At 28.0% G+C, this 23919-nt stretch overlaps 2 protein-coding genes and 1 long non-coding RNA gene across 3 annotated transcripts; 2 read left to right on the forward strand and 1 right to left on the reverse strand.

The window, feature by feature from the left end:
• The first annotated feature begins 2856 nt into the window (after positions 1 to 2856).
• LOC136079624 (uncharacterized) lies at positions 2857 to 3684 on the forward strand. The gene is made up of 3 exons (XR_010638091.1): positions 2857 to 3007; positions 3251 to 3334; positions 3433 to 3684. It is a non-coding gene; the product is annotated as an uncharacterized LOC136079624 (long non-coding RNA).
• An 88-nt stretch (positions 3685 to 3772) lies between these two features.
• Positions 3773 to 5333, forward strand: LOC136079250 (uncharacterized). Its single transcript, XM_065794976.1, has 4 exons — positions 3773 to 3953; positions 4104 to 4321; positions 4579 to 4738; positions 5148 to 5333. The coding sequence occupies exons 1-4, from the start codon at positions 3773 to 3775 to the stop codon at positions 5303 to 5305; spliced, it is 717 nt and encodes a 238-aa protein (XP_065651048.1). The 3' UTR covers positions 5306 to 5333.
• A 6747-nt stretch (positions 5334 to 12080) lies between these two features.
• LOC136079017 (uncharacterized) lies at positions 12081 to 13240 on the reverse strand. The gene is made up of 3 exons (XM_065794779.1): positions 13020 to 13240; positions 12790 to 12949; positions 12081 to 12276 (listed from the first exon to the last, which is right to left on the reverse strand). The coding sequence occupies exons 1-3, from the start codon at positions 13050 to 13052 to the stop codon at positions 12131 to 12133; spliced, it is 339 nt and encodes a 112-aa protein (XP_065650851.1). The 5' UTR covers positions 13053 to 13240; the 3' UTR covers positions 12081 to 12130.
• Between the last annotated feature and the right edge of the window lie 10679 nt (positions 13241 to 23919).

Below are 23919 nucleotides of genomic sequence, written 5' to 3' on the forward strand. Positions count from 1 at the left end.
TACGTGTTCAGATAGAACAAAAAGAAGAAGAATAAATTCAAGAGTCTCAAATATACTGACAGAGTTATTTCAGAAAGATAAGTATGAAAGTATTTCCATGCTAGACAATCCTGCTATTACTTCGAGGACTTTGGATGACATAAGGTTTAGTAGTTTAGAAAAAGGTTTTGATCAGAATGCAAATGGACGCAAAAATCGAAATAAACATTTAACTACTTTTGATAGATCACAAACCAAGTATTTAGAAATGCTCTCTGATAGTATTCAAAATAAATCAAGTATTGATTTTGATTATAGTAGATGTGATTTGGAAGCTGATAAAGTTAACAGCACCTTAAGTGTCGATATTAATGATAATAATAAAAATGATGACTGTACATTAGAAAATATGTTGCAAAATTGGGCAAAAACCTATTGTGTGTCTCATTCAGCTTTAGGAGGTTTATTACGTATATTGAGTCCATTACACTCTGACCTTCCTACCGATTCATAAACTCTTTTAAATACTCGTTGAAATATTGATATCTAGCATGTTGCAGGTGGAGAGTATTATTATTTTGGGGTGCAGTGTTGGATACAAAATAATTTTAAATTCAATCTCCCAAATTCTCAAGTTGAACTTTTACATATTAATATTAACATTGATGGTATACCACTTTTTAAGAGCAACTCTATTTCTTTTTGGCCGATTCTTGGTTCACTGAAAGAGTGCCCATTAGACGGAACTTTTCCTATTGCTATATATAGTAGTACAAAAAAAACCTACTTCTCTTGATGAATATCTAAATGACTTTGTTTCAGAAATAAAGAGCTTAAACCAACATTGCTTTTTATTTAATAATAAAACTTACATAGTGAAAATTGATGCTATAATATGAGATGCACCAGCAAGGGCTTTCATTAAATGTATAAAACCTCACTCTGGTTATAATTCATGCTAGAGATATATGCAGCGTAGCAAATGGTAAAACAAAATCACACTACCCAATATAGCAGCACCTCTAATTACAGACTTAATCTTTACTGAGCGTCAATACTTTGAGCATCATGTAGGTACTTCACCATTGGAGAAGTTGGGTTGTGGTATGGTTACTGAATTTCCGTTTGATTATATGCACCTTGTGTGTTTGGTGTTATGCGTAGGATTCTGTTTCAAGGGATTCATGGACCGCGTGGGGATTGTCAGCTGTCTCTGTTAAAATTATCCATGATATCTGACAACTTAGCTGTTAATTGAGACACATCCCTAGAGAGTTTTTACGAAAGCCACAATCTCTTTCAGAATATAAAAAATGGAAAGCGACTGAATTAAGACAATTTTTATTGTACACTGGGCCTGTTGTCTTAAAAAATATTCTAAAAGACACAGTTTATTCAAATTTCCTTGATTTGTCTGTTGCCATACGAATATTGCTCAGCCCAAATTTGTTATCAAAAAATCTTGACTATGCTGAACAACTATTTAAATACTTTGTGGTCACATTTTCAAAGTTATATGGTGAAAATCAACGTGTATATAATATTCATTCTTTAATACATTTACCAGTGATGCTAAACGCTGCGGTGTTCTTGATAACGTGTCAGCGTTTAGATTTGAATATTACCTAGGAAGATTGAAAAAATTAGTTTGCAAGCCTCAAAATCCAACGAGTCAAGTGGTACGCCGAATTATAGAAGGACACTGCAACATCAACCAAGTTACTTCCAATAAAAAAGAACCAATCTTGAAGAAAATTCATTTAGATGGTCTTATGCCTGTTGAATACCAAACTTATATCCAATTCAAACATTACCATGGACCTGGTTTTTTTGTTTCCACATCAGTTGGAGATAATTGTTTGAAGGTTGAAAATAAGTTAGGAATTGTAAAAATATTCTGCATAATTCCAACTTTGCTAAGCCTAAGAAGCTTTAGGTGCGTTTGAAGAGTTTGAAGATATGGAACTATTTTTTTCAGATCCAGTTAGTTCCATTTCGCTTTCAATATTTTTTGTTACCAAACTTACTGGCATAAGACGAACCTTTCCTATTGCTAGTCTTGTGATCAAGTGTATTCTACTCCCTTTTAAACAAGGATTTGTTGCTTTACCTCAAATGCATTTTCATAATTTTTTAATAAAATTGTTTTTAAGTTTTTTTCATATTAATAAAGTTTACAGTGTGAATATTTAATATACGATTTTTTATTCCATAAATAAATAAATATACAAAAATTTCTATTTTGATAAAAATTATTTTAGATTATTTTCATTTGATTTTAAAAAATTAAAGAAAGAGTAAGTTATAAACTTTATGATTACATGACTTAGACTTGTTTATTTAAATTCTGCAGAACTTTTGACTATAATAAATTTTCAAAAATGTATGCTTTTCTTGAATATATTGAGACTCATGAGATTGATTTTCTGCCAGATCATGTGGATGGTTGATAGACTCACCTGGAATTTTAATAATTTAATCAAAAATAAAACTGTGTTAAATTTTTACTATCCACCAGTAAAATCACCTAATAAAGTGTTGAATGCCAAAAAAATATGCAGCAATCCAGAGGAACACTGGCTTTTATACAAAGTACGAATTCTGGGATCTGCAAGTAAGTATTGTTAAATTTTTAGAGATTCTTAGTGTTTCTCTTTTAATAGGAAATATAAAGGTCCTTCAGGAACTATCAATTAGTAATATACAAAATGCTTTGGTAATGGTAGAAAAAAGATATCTTCTTTCTCCTATTTCCAAAATATATTGTCTGTGCAAATTTTCAGCAGCCAAAAATTTATATATACTTGCAAGAAGTTAAAACTTAAATTGTTAAGAGCATAGTATTTAACTAATGTTGTTTTAATATTTTTCTGCATATTTAAATCGATGTACACAAAATATAAGTAATTTTTCTAGACACTCTTAAAAGTGCAAAAGAAAAAACAAAGCTGGCTGAAGAGACATCCAATGTTGATTATGATACAGATGATTCTGGTGATTGTAGAGATATGGAGACACGGAAAATTAGGTTTGTGATTTCAAGCAAGATTTACTTTTGTTCAGAGTTACAAAAAAAATTTAGCATATGCTTATTTCAAATTTATTTTTAACTTTTAGAAATATACTTGGTGGTTTTCAGATTTACAGATTATTTTCAGACTTTTATTTTTTATTTTTGTATATTGGTTGCTTTAATAATGAAACCAATTAATTAATTAATTTATTTTTATTTATTTTATAATTATAATTTAAAATAATAATTGTTTTATAGAAAAAGAAAACATTCTTTCATCTATGAAAGTGAAGTGGATGATGATAAAGTTGAAGACTTTTTTCAAGAAAGCCTAATAAAAGAGTAAGATAAAGTTCTATTTTTATAATGTATATAATATTATGAAAAGAATTATAAATAAACTAGTATTATGATTTTCTTATTTTTATTTATATTTTCAGATTTTTATAGAAGAGAGATGTGAATATTGTCTTTAATAGATAGGGTATGTGGAATAGTTAGGGGTGTCATTAAATTTGAAAAACTAGTAGTGAGGTGGATTTAATAGGCGATTGGTAAAGTTTATTGGGAAATTTAATACCCATAGGCTGTTAAAATTTATATTTGAATTAAGGAAATATAAAATGGTTTAATTTTGAGTGTGGATAGACCTGCGAGTAATAGTTTAAGAGTTTAATATAGCCTATAACATTTACATTTAGTTTGTTTTCTAATTGTTATTTCAGAAATACTAACACCTGTGGTTTTACAAAACCAACACCACCTGAACACTTGAGGGCAATGCAATCAAGCTCACATAAGTCTCAGGTTAAAATTAAGAAAAATGCATCAAAATACCTAAATAATGCACAATCCAATCCATCTGATGGCCAGCCTAGTGTACTACAACCTGATGTGTTGTCCAGTCAATCAAAAACTATTGTAGAAACACCAGCTCATGTATTAAGTTCGATCAACTCATGTAAGCTTGTTTTTAAAAGTTGCACATTTCTTTAATTGATAATTTTTTATAAGTTCATTAAAATTAGTTTATCAAACCTATGACTGTATAATAATTTTTATTTAACATTTTATTTACATTTGATAATTAAAAAAAATATATATGATTTAGCTGTTCTTTTGGAGAGGTTGATAACAACCCTTGAAGAGATAAAAGAAAATCAAAAGACTCATTCTGTAATGTTGCAATCCATTATGCGACAAATAAATACACCTCAGGTGGAAAAAGATAATGAAATGCCTATAGGCATTCACCTTCCAATTTCCAGTATCAAAGATATGGATGATTTGGAGGAGCAGTTAAAAGATCGATCAATCAAGAGAACATTGGTGATAAATAAAGATTTTTTTTTTTTGATTTATTGGTTTATTTTAATCTATGTTTGCCCCCAATCCTTACAAGACCTGCCTTGCCTCTTTTTTTAAGACCTCCTTCCCTTTATTATATCTTGACCAAAAAAAATTTGTACAATGTTAGACTAGCAATGCAATCGGTCATAAAACTAATAATTCAATTATCTCCTAATTTAATTCCATTTATTATTTATTTTTTTTACTAAAAAAATCAAATTTGTTACTTTTTTAAGACTTGTATTGTGTCAAATATTGGTGGAAGCTCATTGGATGATGCCATCAAAAGAATGATGAAATTTGTTCTGTCTAATAATCTTGGAAGATTGTGCAATCTCTCTGGACAGTCTGGAAAAGTATGTTTTTCAAAACTGGAAATATTTGAAGTAGTCTGCGGTAAGTTTTGCTTTTCTCATAATAAATCCTATATTATTTTAAATATATTTGAATATATTTAAATTAATATGTAAGCATAAAAATAATATATTTGCTTATAATTAATGTTATGTATATATATATATATATATATATATATATATATATATATTATATATATATATATATATATATATATATATATATATTCATATTCATTGACACGCTTAAATCCTGATATGTTGACATTACAATTACATGTTTACAATTAGACATTTAGTCATAGGCTATTTAATTTATGGCATTACAATAAATTACTATTTTTTACTTTAAACCTATTGGTTTAAATGTTAGTAAACTTTTTTAAAAAGGATTTAAAACCTTTTAGTTATATTTACTAACATTTATTATTATTATCGTTTGTGTTTAGGTGCAGTTAAAAGAAATGCATTGACAGCTAATGCAACCCAAAAGGAGATAGAGGTCGAGTTGCGCAAATGGTTTTCCAACGCCCGAGATCGAGGCCAAGACAGCCGGAAAAAAAAATCTTTATCAGATAATGCTGATCTGTTGTTATCAGAAATATAGTTAAACTTAAAAAATATTCGGCTATTAAATAAAATATATAGACTTACTATCGTTCTAGGAGATTTGAGGATTGCCGTATGGTGATACTCGTGCGTGTGGTCAGGCAAATCGTAATCTGATCAGTATAGACAATTAAGCTTAAAAACAGTTTTATTACCATATCCCGCGATCAACCCTCCTAAAAACGTACCCATGCGGTTCCCGTGCGGGACCCTTCCAAAAACGTTCCCATGCGGTTCCCGTGTGGGCCCCTTGGACAAAACCTTGTGGGTCCCGACTGGGATTCCCGTACGGGTCCCATACTTTAAACAATGCGGGCCCCGTGTGGGCCCCGTGTTTTTTGGCTGGCTGGGTATTTCATATTACTTTAGCTTTGTCTAAATTCCAGACCTTTTGAATGGTTGGCCAGAGATTGAACATTTTTGAGACGGTTTGATTCAGAGAATGGTTATAATAGTTAAAACTATTATGGACCAGGATTAGAGAGGATTTTAATTAAGGGCGGAAACCTGTTATTGATATTTTCAAACTTTACAGGGAAGAAATAATTAAAACCACGCAAATCGAATGTTGCAGCAAACTAAATGTTAGTGCCTTAAAGTTTTACTTTTTTGCATTTCTTTTGTACAAGATCCTATCAAAGTTATTTTAAAATATAAGTAAATTTATTTGCTTACTTTATATAAGTTACTTTTAATTTACTTTACAACTTAAATAAAATGTAAGCTTATGTAATTTAAATTTTATTTTATGTAATTTATTTTTAATAAAAATTTGTTATTACTTTTAAAATAAAGAATTCCTACTTAAAAAATATTATTTTATTTGCAAACTTAATTTACATTTGGTAGCATGTTACTTCTATGTAATTTACTTTCATATGCAAGTTACTTCATAATATAATTTTTTTTTAATTAGTTACTTTTATAATTAAATGTAAATTACAGTTTGAGGAATTTTTATATTATGTAATGTAGTTTTCAACAGTAATTAACTTTTATATGTAAAAGTAAAACAGCCTTTTCACGTGACTTACTTTTACATGTAAAAGTAAATTACTTTTTGATGTAATCTTCTTTTACATATTTTTTTTTTGAAAGTAAAAAAACTTACTTTAAAAAGTAACAATCGTTTCAAAAAAATAAATTACTTATACGGAAATGTAAATTTACATAAAACGTTTAAAATTACTTATGTAATTTACTTTTTGATAAAATTTAACTTACTTGAGTAAGTAAAAAAAAAGTAAGTAAAAGTGCCATCCCTATTTTTGATCAACGAAGCCAAATGCAATTTCTTTAAAAAAGCAATTATAATACTTTATAACATACAAGTCCGGACCCTTGAACATAGCCAGGCCGCAGGACAATATAACCCGTGACCCCTTTCTTACTACGGCCATGTATATAAATATATGTATATATATAAAAAGTATATTATAACCTGAATTCCTAATTCTAAACTAACTTTTGTGTGTGTGTGTAAAGTTAATCAAAAGAAACCCAGAACACCGGTAACAATTGAAATAGTTAAAATGGTAAAAGAACTTATAAATAGGAAAAAGACAACAAGTGAATATAGTGATCTTATACAGTTTATATATAAAAGCATATTGTTATTAATCCAAACAGTTCAAAGCTGACTATCTTATTCACAGAATGTTATTAAAATAGGGCGAGAGACAAAAGAAATAATCAAGCTTTTATTAACATGTGTATCTACAGAAAATGCAGGTTCTAGCATAGGGTTGGTGTAATGCGGATATTAAACTAAAACAATATTTTCTACAAATTTGTTCCACCTTACTCGTCATAGCTAAACCTGATTAAAAAACATTTTAGCAAAATAGAAGCAATTTATGAAGCAATAAGGCCACTTTCTACTACTAAAGACAAAATGAAAACCAGGATTATATTCTTATTGGTTAATAAAACGAGGAACTCCATCCAATATATGAAAGAACTGCAAGATTTCTTCCACGTTGTATTTTTAGTCAGCCTTTGTTTGATTAAACCCAGCCAGCACAAACACGTGTTTTTAGAATCTAAAATGTTAATACCTTCAGACGTCTAAATTAAGATAACTATAAGACATCTAATTCTATTTATCTTTAAGGGGAAAAAAAATAGCTTCCTCAAGCCATCTAAAAGGTGACTACTAATAGGTGTCTTATATTTATCTGAATTTTGACTAAAAGTTTTAACATTTTAGATGCAAAGAAAAACGTCTAAAAGACGTGTTTGTGCCGGCTGGGAAGTAACCCATTGAAACACTTCTTTGTTTTAAATTATAAAAATAATTATGATTCATAATTAATAATTAAGTAGTTCAATACATTCGTTTACATATTGAACCTTATAGAATTTCTGTTTAAGTGATATTTTCAATATTTTTTACCAATATCTAATACTTAATTATTGTATATTATAATATTATTGGTAAATAAATAATTATTATAATTTACTAATATTATTCTATATTAGTATATATACATATATATATATATATATATATATATATATATATATATATATATAATATATATATATATATATATATATATATATATATATCTATATATCTATATACATATATATATATATATATATATATATTTTTTTTTTTTTTTTTTTTTCAATATATTACATAAATTAAATTACATTTCGGAATGAAACAACTTTTATTTTAGCATAAAAAAACTTCTATATTTTAAAATATAAATTTTGGCATAACTCTGAAATAAAGTGTGCATCACTCGCTGGCCAAAGCCATTTTTTATAAACGGATTTGTAGCCTCAGTTCTGTTCCGCAAATTTTCTCAAAATTGTTTAAAAAAGTAGAATCTTTAAGCAAAAAATTAAACCAATACTTAAATAAACTTGTAATAATATTATGGCTTACACTTGTGCTGTCATTAGATTAAAAAAAATACAAGCAGCAAGCTAAACGAGCACAACTTTTTAAAAAAACTTTTTCACTTCCTGCATCTATAGTGGAAATCAAATATTTGGTCTTTCCATTATGCACACTGTGAGCAATAATTGGATCATTTCTGACACTGCTCCAACCACCTTGTATTAATGTAATAATACTCCTATTGTTTGCAAATTCACTTTTCATAGTTACAATTACTTCATCGTGCACTTTATCCAGTAACTCTCCTGAAAGTTTCTAACGGTTTGGAGGATCAAAATCAGGTCTCAAAAATTAACATATTTTTAAATTCTCTATTTTCTACAGTATTAAATGGAGTATTGCACGCAAAAAAAGTTTGGCAACTTGCAAGTCAAAAACATTTTAACTTGTTCTTGATATGTAGTTTTCTATTAACTTTTGTTTTTTATATGGGGTTGATGTTAAATCAGAGTAACTACTCCCAAAGACACCAGAAATGCTCAATACTTCACAAGATTCTGAAATAACTGGGCCAACAAAATCACACAACTTTTCTATTACAAGGTAATAGATGTCTGAAATGATATTTGGCGATCTTTTCAAATTAAATTTTTATTTTGTTCTGCAACATCAGCAGATGGTTTTTTTTTTTTTTTTTTATTACATTTATTTTAATGAATTCTAATTCCCCAGCTAACACAAAACGTTCAGGTACAGTCGACGAACGTTACGAACTTTTATAGAACGTTCTTGAACGTTTTTTGTTAGCTGGGTCTTTCGGGATAGTTTCATTGCAGCTATTGCACTGGCACTGCAGTATTATTTTTCCAGAAACATTTTTTGAAAGCATAGTCACACCATTCCATTTACTTGCTAGCTTCCTTCCAGATCCGGGAGCCACGTTATATATTCTTATTAAAATTTTTATTTTTTTTTCTAAAAATAAATTCTGTTATGATTAGATTATTAAAGTTTTTTTAAATTTAAATATTGTTAACTAATTAAATCAAGGAATTACAAAAAACTTTGTAGTTTTGAAAATCATAACATCACTACATATTCCTGGAGTGTTCAGGAGCTCCAAAACAATAACAGTCAGTTTTGAAAAAATCCATTTGGGTTGGGTTTTTTCCAACCCTGTTTAGTAATCTGAAGTACTTATTGATAAAAGTAAATGACGGGTTCCCGTCAATTACTTTTATCTATACCGAATAGATATCTGAAGTAAGGCTTACTGAATAGATATCTCAAGTAAGGCTTTCAACAGCCTAACTCAGGTTGTATTGATCTTATTATTTTTTCTTATGGGGGCTAATTTATTTACGCTCTTACGGAAAGAAGATGATTAGATAAAAGCGTTTAAGTCTGTACAAATGTAGGGATGTTCCAGACAGCAAGTATGTTTGACAATCTTTCTTATTAAATTTTTTTTTAAAAATTTTATTTTTCTTTGTTTGTACCATATTACTTTTCTTCACTTTTATTAATTTTTACTCAATCTTTTTTGATTAAGTACAAAAGAACATTGAATTAGCAAGAAGTTTTTTTAATAAATTGTACCGCTTCTGTAAATTAGTAGATTTACTCCATAAATTCTTTGTGAAACACATTATAAGCCTTTTTTTCATAAAATGTTTAATATTTATTTAAAATAGGTTTGAAAATAGTATTTCTTAGCTCACCCCCCTCCCCTCCTTCTTCTCTCTCTATATATATCTAGTTTTATATGTATCTATTTATATATATTTATATATATATATATATATATATATATATATATATATATATATATATATATATATATATATATATGTATACATATATATATATATATATATATATATATATATATATATATATATATATATATATATATATATATATATATATATGTATATATATATGTATACATATGTATATATATGTATATATATATATATATATATATATATATATATATATATATATATATATATATATATATATATATGTATATATATGTATATATATGTATATATATATATATATATATACATATATCATGCCCATCCTAATTTTTTTGTCAGCAAAAGTTACGTGAATTTCTCTCAGTACGCAGTGGTTTGAAATAATAAAAAAATGCATTAATTCCAGATTTGCGAAAATCCGATGTAAAAAGCTCTGATTAGGCAAGATTGTTGCAAATTAGTCATGTTTTCATGTTCTGAAAAAAATTTTCTTTTTAGATTCAAAGTTGTCATTTTTAAAAGAACAATTATTTAGTTGAAAAGCAATAATTTCGAACTTTTATTTTATTTCTTAAACCACACCTGTGAACTTCCATACATTATATACCAACGGAAGAATATTCAACAAGCTTTCAGAGATCAGTGTAAAATACATTATAAAGTTACATTGCATGCCGTAAAAATGCAAAGAAAGATAACTTTTTAGAGTAGGAAACAATAGCATACTTGAATGTGACTTTTTAATTCCGTATGTTTCTGTAAAAATCTGAATATATGTGGGTAAACTTCGACTCTTCTTTTAATCCAATATAGGTTTTAATGCCGCCCGGATCCGCCTAAGAACAACTATTTTCAACTTAAAAATGTTTCTACATAAATTGCTTTGTTTTTTTTTTACGAAAACATGACAGTCATTTTCAAACAAATTGCATAATATTGTTATTAAAAGATAAATTTGTGGTAACTTTATGACCAACTATAAATATAAAGTCCAAATACTTCCTTTATATTGATACCCAGTCGGTAAATTTAGTTGTAAATGTGCATTAGAAATTCGTTTAATTACGTATCGTTGTGGTATGTATATTAGCCATATTATTGTGTCGAACACGCATTAGAAATACGCATCAGATGCGTATAAAAACAGGTATATAATACGACGCCTACTGAGTATCAAACTCGTATTTGAAACTCTTGTATAAAACACGATAACCAGAGAATATTCAATACGATATTTTCCTGGTATTACATGCGAATTTAAAACTTTCCAGGATACGCATTATTTACGAATATATGTTAGCCATTTTATCGTGTCAAACGCGCATTAAAAATAGACATCAGATGCGTATAAAGACAGGTATACAATACGGCGCCTACTGAGTATCCAATTCGCATTTTAACACCTATAAAACACAATAACCAGAGAATAATCATTACAATTTAATTAACTAATATGAATTCATAACATAATGATAATGACTAGCAGTAAGCAACCCGTAATACGGGTTATGTGTTATTAAATCTTTAATAACAATTAAAACACATTAATAACTTGATATATTATCTAAGAAATTAAATACAAGTTTATCAATAAATATTTTAACTTTGACTTCCTATCAGCAACGTCATTGCTTATAGTTAACGACATAAAGACTGCATTCCCAGATAACACATAGGCATCTGGCCGATATCGGCGCGACGTCCACATTCGATCGGCTCAAGATGTAATTTTTACATCTTTTTGATGAGTGGCTGCTCATCGGCAGGACGTAAACAAAAATGTAAAAATAGCATCAGCGCGACGTCCGTATTTGATTGACTAAAGATGTAATTTTTACAACTTTTTGACGGGCGGCTGCTCATCGGTAGAACGTAAACAAAAACGTTAAAATTACATCGGCACGACGTCTGCATTTTGGTTCATATGTAATTTTTACATATTTTGGATAAAATACAAAACAAAATAATAAAATTTGACAGTTTTTAGTAATATTTTTAGTAACATAATAACATTGAATAATAAAATAAAAATATAACTGACAATATAGTAAAACATTACCATAATTACGCGTCCAATAAAATAAAAAGTTAAGCAATAAAGAGTTAAGTATGTACAAAAAAAAATCGTATGCTTATAAATAAAACAAAAAATCTTTTTGAAAAACGAAATAATAAAATTACAACATTTTTTTTGTAACAATTGCTAAAAGGGTTCTGCATTAGTTTTGGCTTCGGCTCTTTTTTTACGACCTCCACCTCTATCCGATAAAACACGAAGCCACGTTTTTATAGCCGACTCAATTTCAGCATTTTTGGCATCTATTGTCATGGAATTTGCACGAACGGAATCTGTACAATATACAAATTTATACAAATATACTTTAATCATTTCATATTCAAAACAAACAACATACACTACTAAAATCACTAATCAAACATATACTACAAAAATCACACTGTGTTCAATCAAAATTTACTTTAATAATACTTAGCGCAATACAAAAACTCTTTTAAAAGATTAAGAACCGGTCACAAATCAGCATACGCCATTTGGCATATTGTGTATGCACAAAATGTGTGGAACTTTTCTTATGTATAGTATATGCTTCACTCAGTATAACCAAACAATTTCATGCAATGTTACTAAAAAACATAACTGTTATGCAACAATGCATAATAGTTGAGGAAACTTCCACTTTTAGTAAATCATGTTTAATTTTATATCAATTTACACTTAATTTTTAAGACAATTATTGCACGACTATATGCAAGCAAGTCTAACGTCAAAAATACTCTTTTACAAACAGTAATAACAAAAAACATCAATTAACTCAAATAATAGGATTAGAAATGTTTACTAACCACAAACAATATCCTTAATATGAAGGGCTGAAAAGGCGTGTTTGTTTCCATGGCCCATGAAATTAAATTTGTTAGCCAATTTATCAGTTATGACCATTTTCATAACTCTTCTGACAGTTTCCTTCACTGTAGCACCTCCCTGAAGACCCAGATGTTGAGTCTAAATAAATTATATAATTTAAACTTACACTAGAAATGTTAAAAGTTTGTCACTATATTAAAAAACTTACTAATTTTAACTTGTCTCGTGCGGATTGTCTCATTTTTTATCCAAACTTTGCACTTGTTTGAATGTTTGCAATGGCAAATTTAAATTTTTGGGCAACTTTGAATTAACTCCCTGAACTTATAAATCAAGATGCTTCAAAATCACATTTTGTTGCTCTGAAAGATATTGAATTTAAGCCTTTATGTCATCATTCTGCTTTTTAACTTTCACAAGCAACTTAATTACATCACCTATAAATTATAACCATCAATTACAAATTATAGATTTTTATCATTCTAATAATGATATTTTTTTAAATTAAATTTTATAGTCAAAAATATTTTAATAAACTAAATTACAAATTTAAATTTAACAAAACCAGATTTATTTTCTAACTACTTCTACTACTTAACTAATTTGTTTGATCCTCAATAATTTATCACACATTAATTATTACAAGCGATTTTTTTGAATAAACTTTATAAACAACATATAAACTACCATAAACTGCCTGTTCAGTGCGTGGTAGATAATTTGTAGTTTCCGATTGAGGAAAGGAAATTTCCGATAGAGGGTTTTATTTCTAAAATCACTTGAAATTTTAGAAATGAAATCTTGTGGCTCTTTTTCATCTTTATATGATTTCTGATTGGCTGTTTCGTGGCCATTGCAACTTCATATTGTAATTCCATAGAGTTCAAATGCATAGTTGAGTTATGCATCATTTGTGTATCTGCAGAAAGGAATCTTGCGGTATTAAAAGGTGGTTTATGTCGTAAAGCAGGTTGTTTAGGTGCTAAAGTTGATGCCATACGAGATTCAAACTGACAATTGTTCTGATAAGAAGACTGATCAGATGCATACCTAAGGGGTGGTTGAGGGGGCAGTAAAAGCTTTTGAGTATCGGGTTTATTTTTCAAAATACATTTATTAGACATCTGAAAATCAAAATTATCAAAATTATCCTTCTTAGTCTTAGGTTTCTTTTTTGACTTTACTTGACCAACATCAATGCTTAAGCCTACGTTATTCATATTCATATATCGGGTATTTATGTCAACATCATCTTCATTAGGAAAATCATCAACACTCATTTTCTTTCGTTTTTCAGATTTCATCTTTTCTGTGTCAGATGTAGTTGTATCTAAATCAGATGTTATCTCTCCCTTCTTGGCTTTTTTCCTAGCAGTCTCGTATTCTTCTTCAAAATAAAATAATAAAATTTAAAATAATAAAATTTAAAATAATGCAATTTTTTTTTTTTAGTATACCTAACATTTTATTATATTATATATTATGTTTCATAATAAAAAATATATACATTTAATTAAAAATAAACATAGAAATGCCATTACATGATTTTAATAATGCTGTGACATTATGTGACATTAGTTGTGAATACACCATTTAATTGTAAATAACATTGCCAAAAAATACTCACAACAGCTAAGTAGATATAGCAATGGCTTTTGCAATAAATTTAAGTTGATAAAAAATTGTGTGTAAAAAAGGAATAATAATGTATGAATTGTTTCCAAAAGGCAAACATACAAATTTTTGATAAAAATTTTCACTGTTAATAGTTTCATAAGAACCACAATGATTGGAAACATGTAAGACATTTAAAGTAGATGATGGCAAAGGTGATATATAGAAATCCTGACTAAGTTTAAAAAGTTCCACAATTACTTTATATTTAAACTGGTCCACACTCAATATCTTGTGTACCAAACATGGCTGTCCATTTAACTTTAAAAAGCAATTGTTTCCTGGAGATGTTGACAAAACTAATCGATTGGAAGACTGAGTTTACAATATTGTTTTAAACAACTTACACCAAAAGGCACTGGTCCAATATTGTGTTCTTTTTGTGGTGTATAAAGTTATTTATTGACAGGCAACAAAGTTTTTTTACTATTTCGTCTCTCCTCTAAACGCCTCTCAACCTGTTTTAAAATAAATGATGGCTTGCGAACAAGTTTTTTTAGAGTACCTAGCTTATTTTCAAACGGAAAAGCAGAAAAGTTAACTAAAGGGTCAAAGTTGTTTACATCATCACCCAAATGAATTAAACAATGAACATTGTATACAAGCATGCCTGTACCATATAAAACTTTCATATTTTCTACACATACAATAAGAAGTTGTTTTGCATAATCTAAATACTGCCTACAAAATTGTGGACTTGCTAGAATAAAAACTGCTATAGACAAAAATAAAAACTTTTCATACAAATTTGTTGGTAAAACGTCACGCAGTACAACGGGACCAGTATAAAAAAGAAACTGTCTCAGTTCAGTTGCCTTCCACCTCATAAGTTCAGACACAGATCTAGGCTTTCTGGCAAACTCTGTAGGCATGTAAGCAGCACACCCCATCAATAAGGAAGAGAGTAATATAATTCGCTGAGCTGAGTACCTAACACTTTTAGGACCCTTTAACCAACAAACCAAAAGTCTTCGAACAACTCCTAGACACACTAAATGCATGTAATCAAGGGGAAAACCTGATACCATGCCAATCGGTAATGCACTCAGCGGTAAAAGCCCTAAATGATAATCTTCGTCTACTTGCCTGTCAAACTGATCATCAGTTCTTAATGGTGCATTTAATTCCTGAAATATAACCTTTCCATTCCATTCTCCTTCTACTCTGCATTTATCACACGCAAAGTATCCACTATGCGATTTTATACATTTGATCATAGCTCGAGCAGGGGCATCACATACAAAACTATGCAAAGCAATTTTATAATGTTCACCTGCAATTAACAATCTATGGCTGACTAACTTCTTACAGTCTATTACAAACTGTTCAAAATAATCAGTTAAATTTACTGGTTTGCTATTACCACTATATATGCCTACAACAAAAGGCTTCTTTTTTTCACTCTGTCTTATGATGCATAAAATAGGCCACAAACAGGAGCTGCTACTCTTAAATAAAGGAAGACCATTAATACTAAATTGCAATTCAAGTTTGTTGCATTGTGTAAGTTCCCCACTTCTATATAAATCCTCTTATATATAATGTTTAAAAAATTACTATCATTATTATTATTAATATTGTCTGCAACACAGCAACTTTGATTAGAAATACTTATCGTATTTATTGTATTAGCAGATAAACTATTTTTATCATCCATTGCAACAAATAAAATTTTATTTGCAAGTTTTTTAACATGTCGAGCACGTGTAAAATAAGATTCAGTTTTTACTTTTTCCATTTTATATCTTCTTTTTCATTATATATTATATTAATATTGTATAAAAGAAAGAAATATTTCAAAATTATTGTTTATTTGTTTGACAATTACTTTATATATATATATATATATATATACAATAACAATAATAATAATAATATTATTATTATTATTAACAATAATAGTAACAATAATAATAAGTACAAAAAAACTTAATTGTGGATTTTATAACTTTTACAAATTTTTAGAACTTTAAATTTAATCAAAAAATATAAAAATGTGTTTAGTAAAAAATATACAAACGTGTTTTAAAATATGCAAAGTAAATTTTTTTTTAATAAACGATAAACAAATGTGTTTTGTTCAATGTAATTTATTTCTGCTAAAATATACAAACGTGGGTTTAGAAAACCATAAATATATGAAATGCGTCATTATGAGCGCACATGAGTATTGTTATGATCGTCATTAGTATCGTTAGGTTTGCGCACAGTTAACATTCAAATTGCAGATAATTTTGCTGTACTTTCGCAGACATCAAGCCGACGTCTTGATGTCTGCGAAAACATTAAGCGATGGATCATTAGTAAATTTATTTTGCATATCGGGCGAACATCGGCCCGATGAAGTAAAACGATGCTAATCTACAGCTGATATAAAAGACATCGGCAAGACGTCGGGCCGATGTACGTGTGTTATCTGGGATTAACATCAGTTGAGTTTTTTTTTTAAATCTGTCACAACACAGGTACCAGAAAAGGAAAGTCAAGTAAAGCCAGCAAATTTTTTAGTAGAATTACGATAATAATAACAGAAAATATATATTCTGTGTCTACAGAATTATTAAAAAAGATTATAAAAAGGCAAACAAAACAATGTATACATTATTACTATAGTAACACTGGCAAATAACACCACAACTTAATAAAATATTTTATTAACTTAAATACTTGGACTAAAAAGATTTTGTTTATTATAATATTTGAACAATCAAGGGACTATTATAGTTAAACAATTTGAGCAACTATATCATAAAATAGCAAGCAACTCGTAAAATATTTCTTATAAATGTTCATTATCATTTGTGGTATTAAGAAATACGTAAGAGTTCAATAATTACATAAGTTTTATTAAATCTCCATCTCATCTAAGTGAGAGAGAGAGAGAGAGAGAGAGAGAGAGAGAGAGAGAGAGAGAGAGAGAGAAAGTGTTTCCAAAGCAGCATGGTAATAAAAATTAAAAAAACACGGAATAAATAGTAGTAACTGGTTTTATTATGTTACCAGTAAACAAAATTATTTTTACCTTAATTTAAAGCTAATTTCCAGCATTTCTTAATTAAGCTCCAGCTTCTCTCTAACTGATGACTTATGGTTAATAAAGTAAATTTCACATCATACTAAATTTACAAAATTAAAACTATGTTTCAACAGTAAGCTAACTAATCTAGAGATGACAAAGGGAAGAACAACTAAAAAAAAAAATGAAAAAAAGAACATAATTATGATAGAAATTATAACAAAATTAAAATCATTTATATTTAAAAGTGTTAATTGTTACTATAAAAAGTGAAACTCATACTTTGCTTTGTTCTAAAGTGTCTAAAGTAAAATCAAATTAACAGACATTAACACTGCTTGACACTGAATTCTGTCAAGTAAGTTTTCTGCTCGCCAAGCAGCATTTCTTACATTTCAACAACAATTAATTTCATTGTGCCTAGATCTATTTTTTTTCATTTGACAACTATTTTCAAGTTGCCTATTAGCATTTACATTATTAACTTCGTTGAGCCAAATACCATCTATTTCAATTTCACTATTGTCATTAAACATATCACGAGTAATCTTACTATTGTTACAAATGAATAAGTGGACGTAAAAGAATCTTACAAATTGTGATCTTTTCTAAGACTTTATTTAAACTTAAGATTTATTGAAATCCATATCTTTTTATATGTTTATATACATAAGTCGTTTATCGAAAATATTAAACAATACTTATTTACATAAATTATTTTTAATTTAACAAAGAATTTAGATTACAATGCACAAAATCTTGTATAAAACATTGAAGCAATGTCAGTCAGTATATTTTACTCTAAAGTAATATATATATATATATATATATATATATATATATATATATATATATATATATATATATATATATATATATATATATATAGATATAGATATATACATTCACATACCTTTAAAAAATGGTATAACACTTTACACAATGAAATATGGAATAACATCATCATTTTTTTTTTAACTACTTTCAAAAGGAATTTATTTATTTTTTCTATTTTGTTATTTTTTCTAAGAAAGAATATTTATATAGATACAGAGAAATATAAAATGTACTGAAATATAGGCAGATTTATGTTTATAAACTTTGGTGTCAACAAATTACAGTCAGTTTTCCATGTTAAATACATAGAATATATATCTAATATAGTATATATCAAAACTTACCCAAATCAGTATCAGTTATACCGTGTGAAGTAACTAAAAAACACTTCAGTTCTTTTCAATTGCTCTAAAAAATAAATTTCAGCTCGTTCTAATTGCACTAAAAAATAAAACAAATTTTGCTTAGCTGAGTTGCTTAGTTTATAAGAATCTGAAAACAGGTAAGTAAAAAACCAAGAAAAAACCAACATTTATTTATTAGAACTACTATATTTAAACAATTTAAATTAAACAAAGAAAAACGCCAATTCTCCTCAAAGGCTAAAAAAAAAATTCCAGCTCAAATTTAAAAATGAAACTACTTAAAAATTACATATGCAACATTGAAGTTTGAACGTTGACTGAACTAATTATTAGCAGATGTTTTTAAATGTTCATACAAAGTTTACATATATTCGTTCTTTTATATTGCATAAATCCATCATTCGATAAATCTGAAACGAAAAAATGTAATGAATAAGTAAATACAAAGAAGATCATCTTATACAAGTCGAAAATCAGTATATTTTTCATTAATAACTAATCCATTTAATGTTAGGTTATTAACTTCAGCTACAAAGTCTTGTAAGAAATCATGAACACTTGACGGTTTTGTATTTCCACTATAAATAGCCACCAGAAAATGACAAGATATTATATTTACTTTTGAACAAAGTATTGGCCACAACTGCAAAATTACTTGAGTGCTGAATAGGAAGTCCATCAATATTGACATCAATAGTTATGATGTTAGTATCTACGTCAACATTATTAATGGCAAATATATCATCTATTCCTTTCTTTAATCCTATGTAAATGTAACTACCACCACACTTGCTCCATAAATCAATGGAACTTGAAGTTTTATTTGATGTGCGGGCATCTTTTGGTATGTCCCATTTTTCAAATTTTCCTGACTGTCTTAGAATTAGCAGTATATCGTTTATAGCATCTCTTGTTAAATTGTGCTTAACTGCAACTTGTGTAAGTTCACAAATGATATATACTGGTTTGGGTTCAGATTCAATATCGGTCTCACTGAATTCAAAATCACTAGAAAAATCACAAACATTTGATTCATCATCTTGACAGCCATTCTCGCCTTCTGATAAGTAGATGGCAGTTCTTTAAAATCATCTCGACTTTTGTTTTCCGGCAACGAAATAGCTTCAGATGATTCATTCTATAAACTTGACAGCAAATTAATCTGATAATCTATAAATAATGAAATAAAAAAAGTTCTATATATAATCTATATCTGATGAAAATAAGTAAATAATGCACTGATAATTAGTAAAAATTGTATCAGAGATATTTGATACTGCTTGAGCACAACAATATCTCTTCATATAACTTTTCATGTATTCCTGACAATTCCTTTTCATTCCAGACAAGCTTTTAACTAAATTTCTTAAGAGAAATCTTTTTAATTTAAATTTTGCTTTCGCAATTTCAGTTTAAGAGTGCGCTTTAAAGCAAAGATTTTCGTTTTTCCATTACACAATGATATTATATCAAAATCGGGTACGGTATCGTATCCGATTTTGATCAAATATAATATCATACTTATTTTAATAAATAAGTGGTATTGAACTCGAATTCTAAACTTAAAACTAAATGCGTATTTTTCTAGTATCAACGGCGATATGTTATAGGTGATCAATACTCCGAGTATTTACAATACTAGATATGCCGACTGGGTATTAACAAAAAATCTTCTGCAAGTTGAATGAATTTACAAAAAATCTTTTTGTTGATTTAAAATTGTGTAAATAAATAATAAAGTACTATGTGTCTTAAATAAAGTTAAAGAATAAAGATTTTATTTCTTTTGTGACTGGTGATGTTATTAAAATGTCGGAATATTTAAAATTTTTGGAGAAAAAGAATGTTGTGAAAATTGAAGGTGCTCAAGAAAAACAAATTAGAAAAAAAAATTATTAATATTACAAACCACGTACAAACAAAAATAAAGGATGTTCAATACTTCGAGTATAAATTTCATAGAAAGTCAATTTCCTGCTTAGAATATGTATTTATTTTTGAATTTAAAGAACTTATTTGGAAACTCTCAAACGTATCAGAAACACCAGAAATAAAGAAAGGGCGGCAGACATTGACTTTTAAAGATAAAGGAAAACAAGCGAAAAGAAAAGCAATTTCTAATCTGTCTTAAAAAGTTGAATATGATACAAAGTATATGTTCGAAACAGCAAGATACACAGTCTAACAAATAGGTAATAAGAACTTAGAAAAAGTTATCATGTGCATTCTACAAGATCAAAAACTGGCATTTGATATCAATAAAAACATTGACAAAGAAATAATAAAAATGTTTACAGAAAAGGGACTTGCTTTTCTATTAAATTATGGTTTCGCTAAATCTCAGTACACGGCAGTAAGATTGGAATGTAAAGAGAAAGATGCAGATATTTATCCGCTTAACAGCGATATTCTCAAATCTAAAAAAAATCTAGACTAAAAAATATTGACATCTCTGACAAGAAGGCAAATGCACCATTACAAAATCTTCTAATACATACTGTTCAAAGAATAATAGAGTCACTAGAAGCGCAAATTATATTTAAAATTAATAGTAAAGAAAAGGACTCAATTGAGTTGATTTTTGATGTAAATTTGGGATTTAATGGAGCCAGAATTTTTTCTAATTCAATCAAAAGTTCAATGAATAATTTGAAAGTTCATCAAACAATTTTTTCTGAAAAAATTTTACCCTCTTTTTTCTGAAAAAATTGTACCCTCAAGACTTCAAGCATATGACTGGGATGTGTTATGGGCAAATCTAACTCCTAATTCTGTTAAATTTTGCAGACCAATGATCTAAAAGTATGCCAAAGAAAGTAAAGAAGTTATTCTCGAAACAAAATTTTTTGTTGAATGACAAGTAAATGAACTTTCTGATATTATCATATGGCAACCAAATGGAAAAAATGTTCCCAAAATCAAAAGCCTTTTATTTTTAACAGCCATTGATGGAAAAGTTTTTGCGGAAATCACTGAAACACCGTCTTATCAACTGTGTCCGCTCTGTAAAGCAATATCTACAAAGAAATGTCACATTGAAAATTACACAAACAAATTATTTAAGACTGAGAAAGCATTTTCACTCTTTGGGATAAGTCCACATCATTACTTGATCCGTTTTATGGAAAATCTCCTTCATTTGTCGCATAAATTGGATACTAGGCAATAGCAGGCAAAAGGAAAATTAAATAATGGTTATGTAAAAGCTCGAAAAAGTCTTATACAAAAAAGATTTTGCGTAAATATATGTTTATACGTAGACAAACCATATCCAGGTGGCACTGGTTCATCTTATAATGGTAATACTGCACAGCGAGCTTTTTCTAATTCATTATTATTATCAGAAATTTTGGATATAGATATAAATCTTATTGCCCATTTAAGAACAATATTAATATGTTTGTCTTGTCAAATTCCATTTAATCCAATCAAATTTGAAAATTGTATTATTAAATATTCATGAATAAAATTCCTACTTGTGTTTTTTAAGTTTAAGTTTATGGTCCATAGTCATACATTATGGTCTATGGTCATACGATCTTTTCTGTTACTTAATTAAGTTTCAGCTCCATGACTCATGGAACTCAAACTTAATTAATTTAAGGTTAAATTATTTTTGCCGGATGGAACTTTTAGCGAAAGTGCTGGAGAAAGTCTTCACAAATGTAACAGAAAATATCGTATGGATCATGCAAAAAAATCCTCAAGAATTAACAACTTAACTGATGTTTTTTGTTGAGGTTTAGAAAAATCAGATCCTTATATTTCCAATATTATTTTGAAAAATCGTTTTAAGTCTGTATGTAAATCAGTACTATCAGAAGATGTGTTGCATATTTTACTGATTGAAAATTCAACAAAAAGGAAGGATGCTAATGAAGAAGTTTTACCTATACTAACTGATGGTTATCGACTATTAGATTGCTTTTATATTGAAACCGATAGCAGTTTATCCGATAGCGAATAAATACTCAGCTATTGCAATGAAATTTACTTTTGATTAAAATAATTCGAAACCATAATTATAAAATGACATCAGGGCATCTAATTTCCACGTTTTTTCTTATTTCTTATTTTTAATCCAATTTTTTTTAATTTTATTTTTAATCTAATACTTTTAGTTTATGCTTCTTAAGGAATTTATTAAAAATTATATTGGAGCGTGATTTTAAGCACTGACTAAAAATGACTGTCATGTTTTCTGTTAAAAAAAAAAAAACCAATTTAAGTGGAAATATTTTTTAATTGAAAATAGTTGTTCTTGAGCGGGTCCAGGTGGCATCAAAATCTATATTGGATTAAAAGAAGGAGGGTCGAAGTTTATTCATGCGTATTCAGATTTTTACAGAAACATACAGAATTTAATAAGAGTCACATTCAAGTATGATATTGTTTCCTACTCTAAAAAGTTTTTTTTTTGCATTTTTACGGCATAAAATGTAACTTTATTAAAAATCTTTCTCTGCATTTTTACGGCATAAAATGTAACTTTATATAATATTTATACTGATCTCTGAAAGCTTGTTTAATATTCTTCCGAATAATATATAATATGCGGAAGTTCACAGGTGTGCTTTAAGAAATAAGATAAAAATGCGAAATTATTGCTTTTAGACTAAATAATTATTCTTTTAAAAATGACAACTTTGAGTATCTGCGGGGAAGCGCCAAGTGGTCTAAAAAGAAATTTTTTTTCAGAACATGGAAACACGACTAATCTACAACAATCTTGCAGAATCAGAACTTTTTACATCGGATTTTCGCAAATCTGGAATAAATGCTACTTTTTGATAATTTCAAACCACTGTGCAGTAGGGTGTTCTACTTTCTGGTGCTTAATTCAGGGGGAGGAGTGGTTAGAGATGTCTAATGATTTTTGTAAATATTTTCCAGCGAGTTTATTAAAACCTCGCTACTTAATAATTTTTAATTGTCCACTAAGGAACTGCATTTCACTCAAAAAAAATCTTTCAGAGCTATCAGGCCTTAAAACTTTAGATAATAAAAATTAAAATACCTACCCTTTTTTTTCAGATCTGAGTATTGTATTAGGCACTTGAGAGAACAGTTTGAGTCCCAAACCAAAGTTAACTAAAGTTGTGTGCCAAAAATAAAAATTAACAAACAAAATAATGCTCTAGTATGTAATAAATAAAATTTATTGTTTTAAAAAAAAAGAAGTTGTTCAAGAAACTCTCAGTAAAGTAATATTTCTA

This window comes from Hydra vulgaris, chromosome 04 (genome assembly GCF_038396675.1).
Source record: "Hydra vulgaris chromosome 04, alternate assembly HydraT2T_AEP".
NCBI classification, from domain to species: domain Eukaryota; kingdom Metazoa; phylum Cnidaria; class Hydrozoa; order Anthoathecata; family Hydridae; genus Hydra; species Hydra vulgaris.

Coding starts and splice junctions, on each gene's coding strand:
- LOC136079017 (XM_065794779.1), bottom strand. CDS start 13,052: ATGAGACAATCCGCACGAGACAAGTTAAAATTA. Junction 12,950..13,019: donor CACGAGACAAGTTAAAATTA/GTAAGTTTTTTA, acceptor TAATTTATTTAG/ACTCAACATCTGGGTCTTCA. Junction 12,277..12,789: donor TATTAAGGATATTGTTTGTG/GTTAGTAAACAT, acceptor TATATTGTACAG/ATTCCGTTCGTGCAAATTCC.
- LOC136079250 (XM_065794976.1), top strand. CDS start 3,773: ATGCAATCAAGCTCACATAAGTCTCAGGTTAAAATTAAGAAAAATGCA. Junction 4,322..4,578: donor GATCAATCAAGAGAACATTG/GTGATAAATAAA, acceptor TACTTTTTTAAG/ACTTGTATTGTGTCAAATAT. Junction 4,739..5,147: donor AATATTTGAAGTAGTCTGCG/GTAAGTTTTGCT, acceptor GTTTGTGTTTAG/GTGCAGTTAAAAGAAATGCA.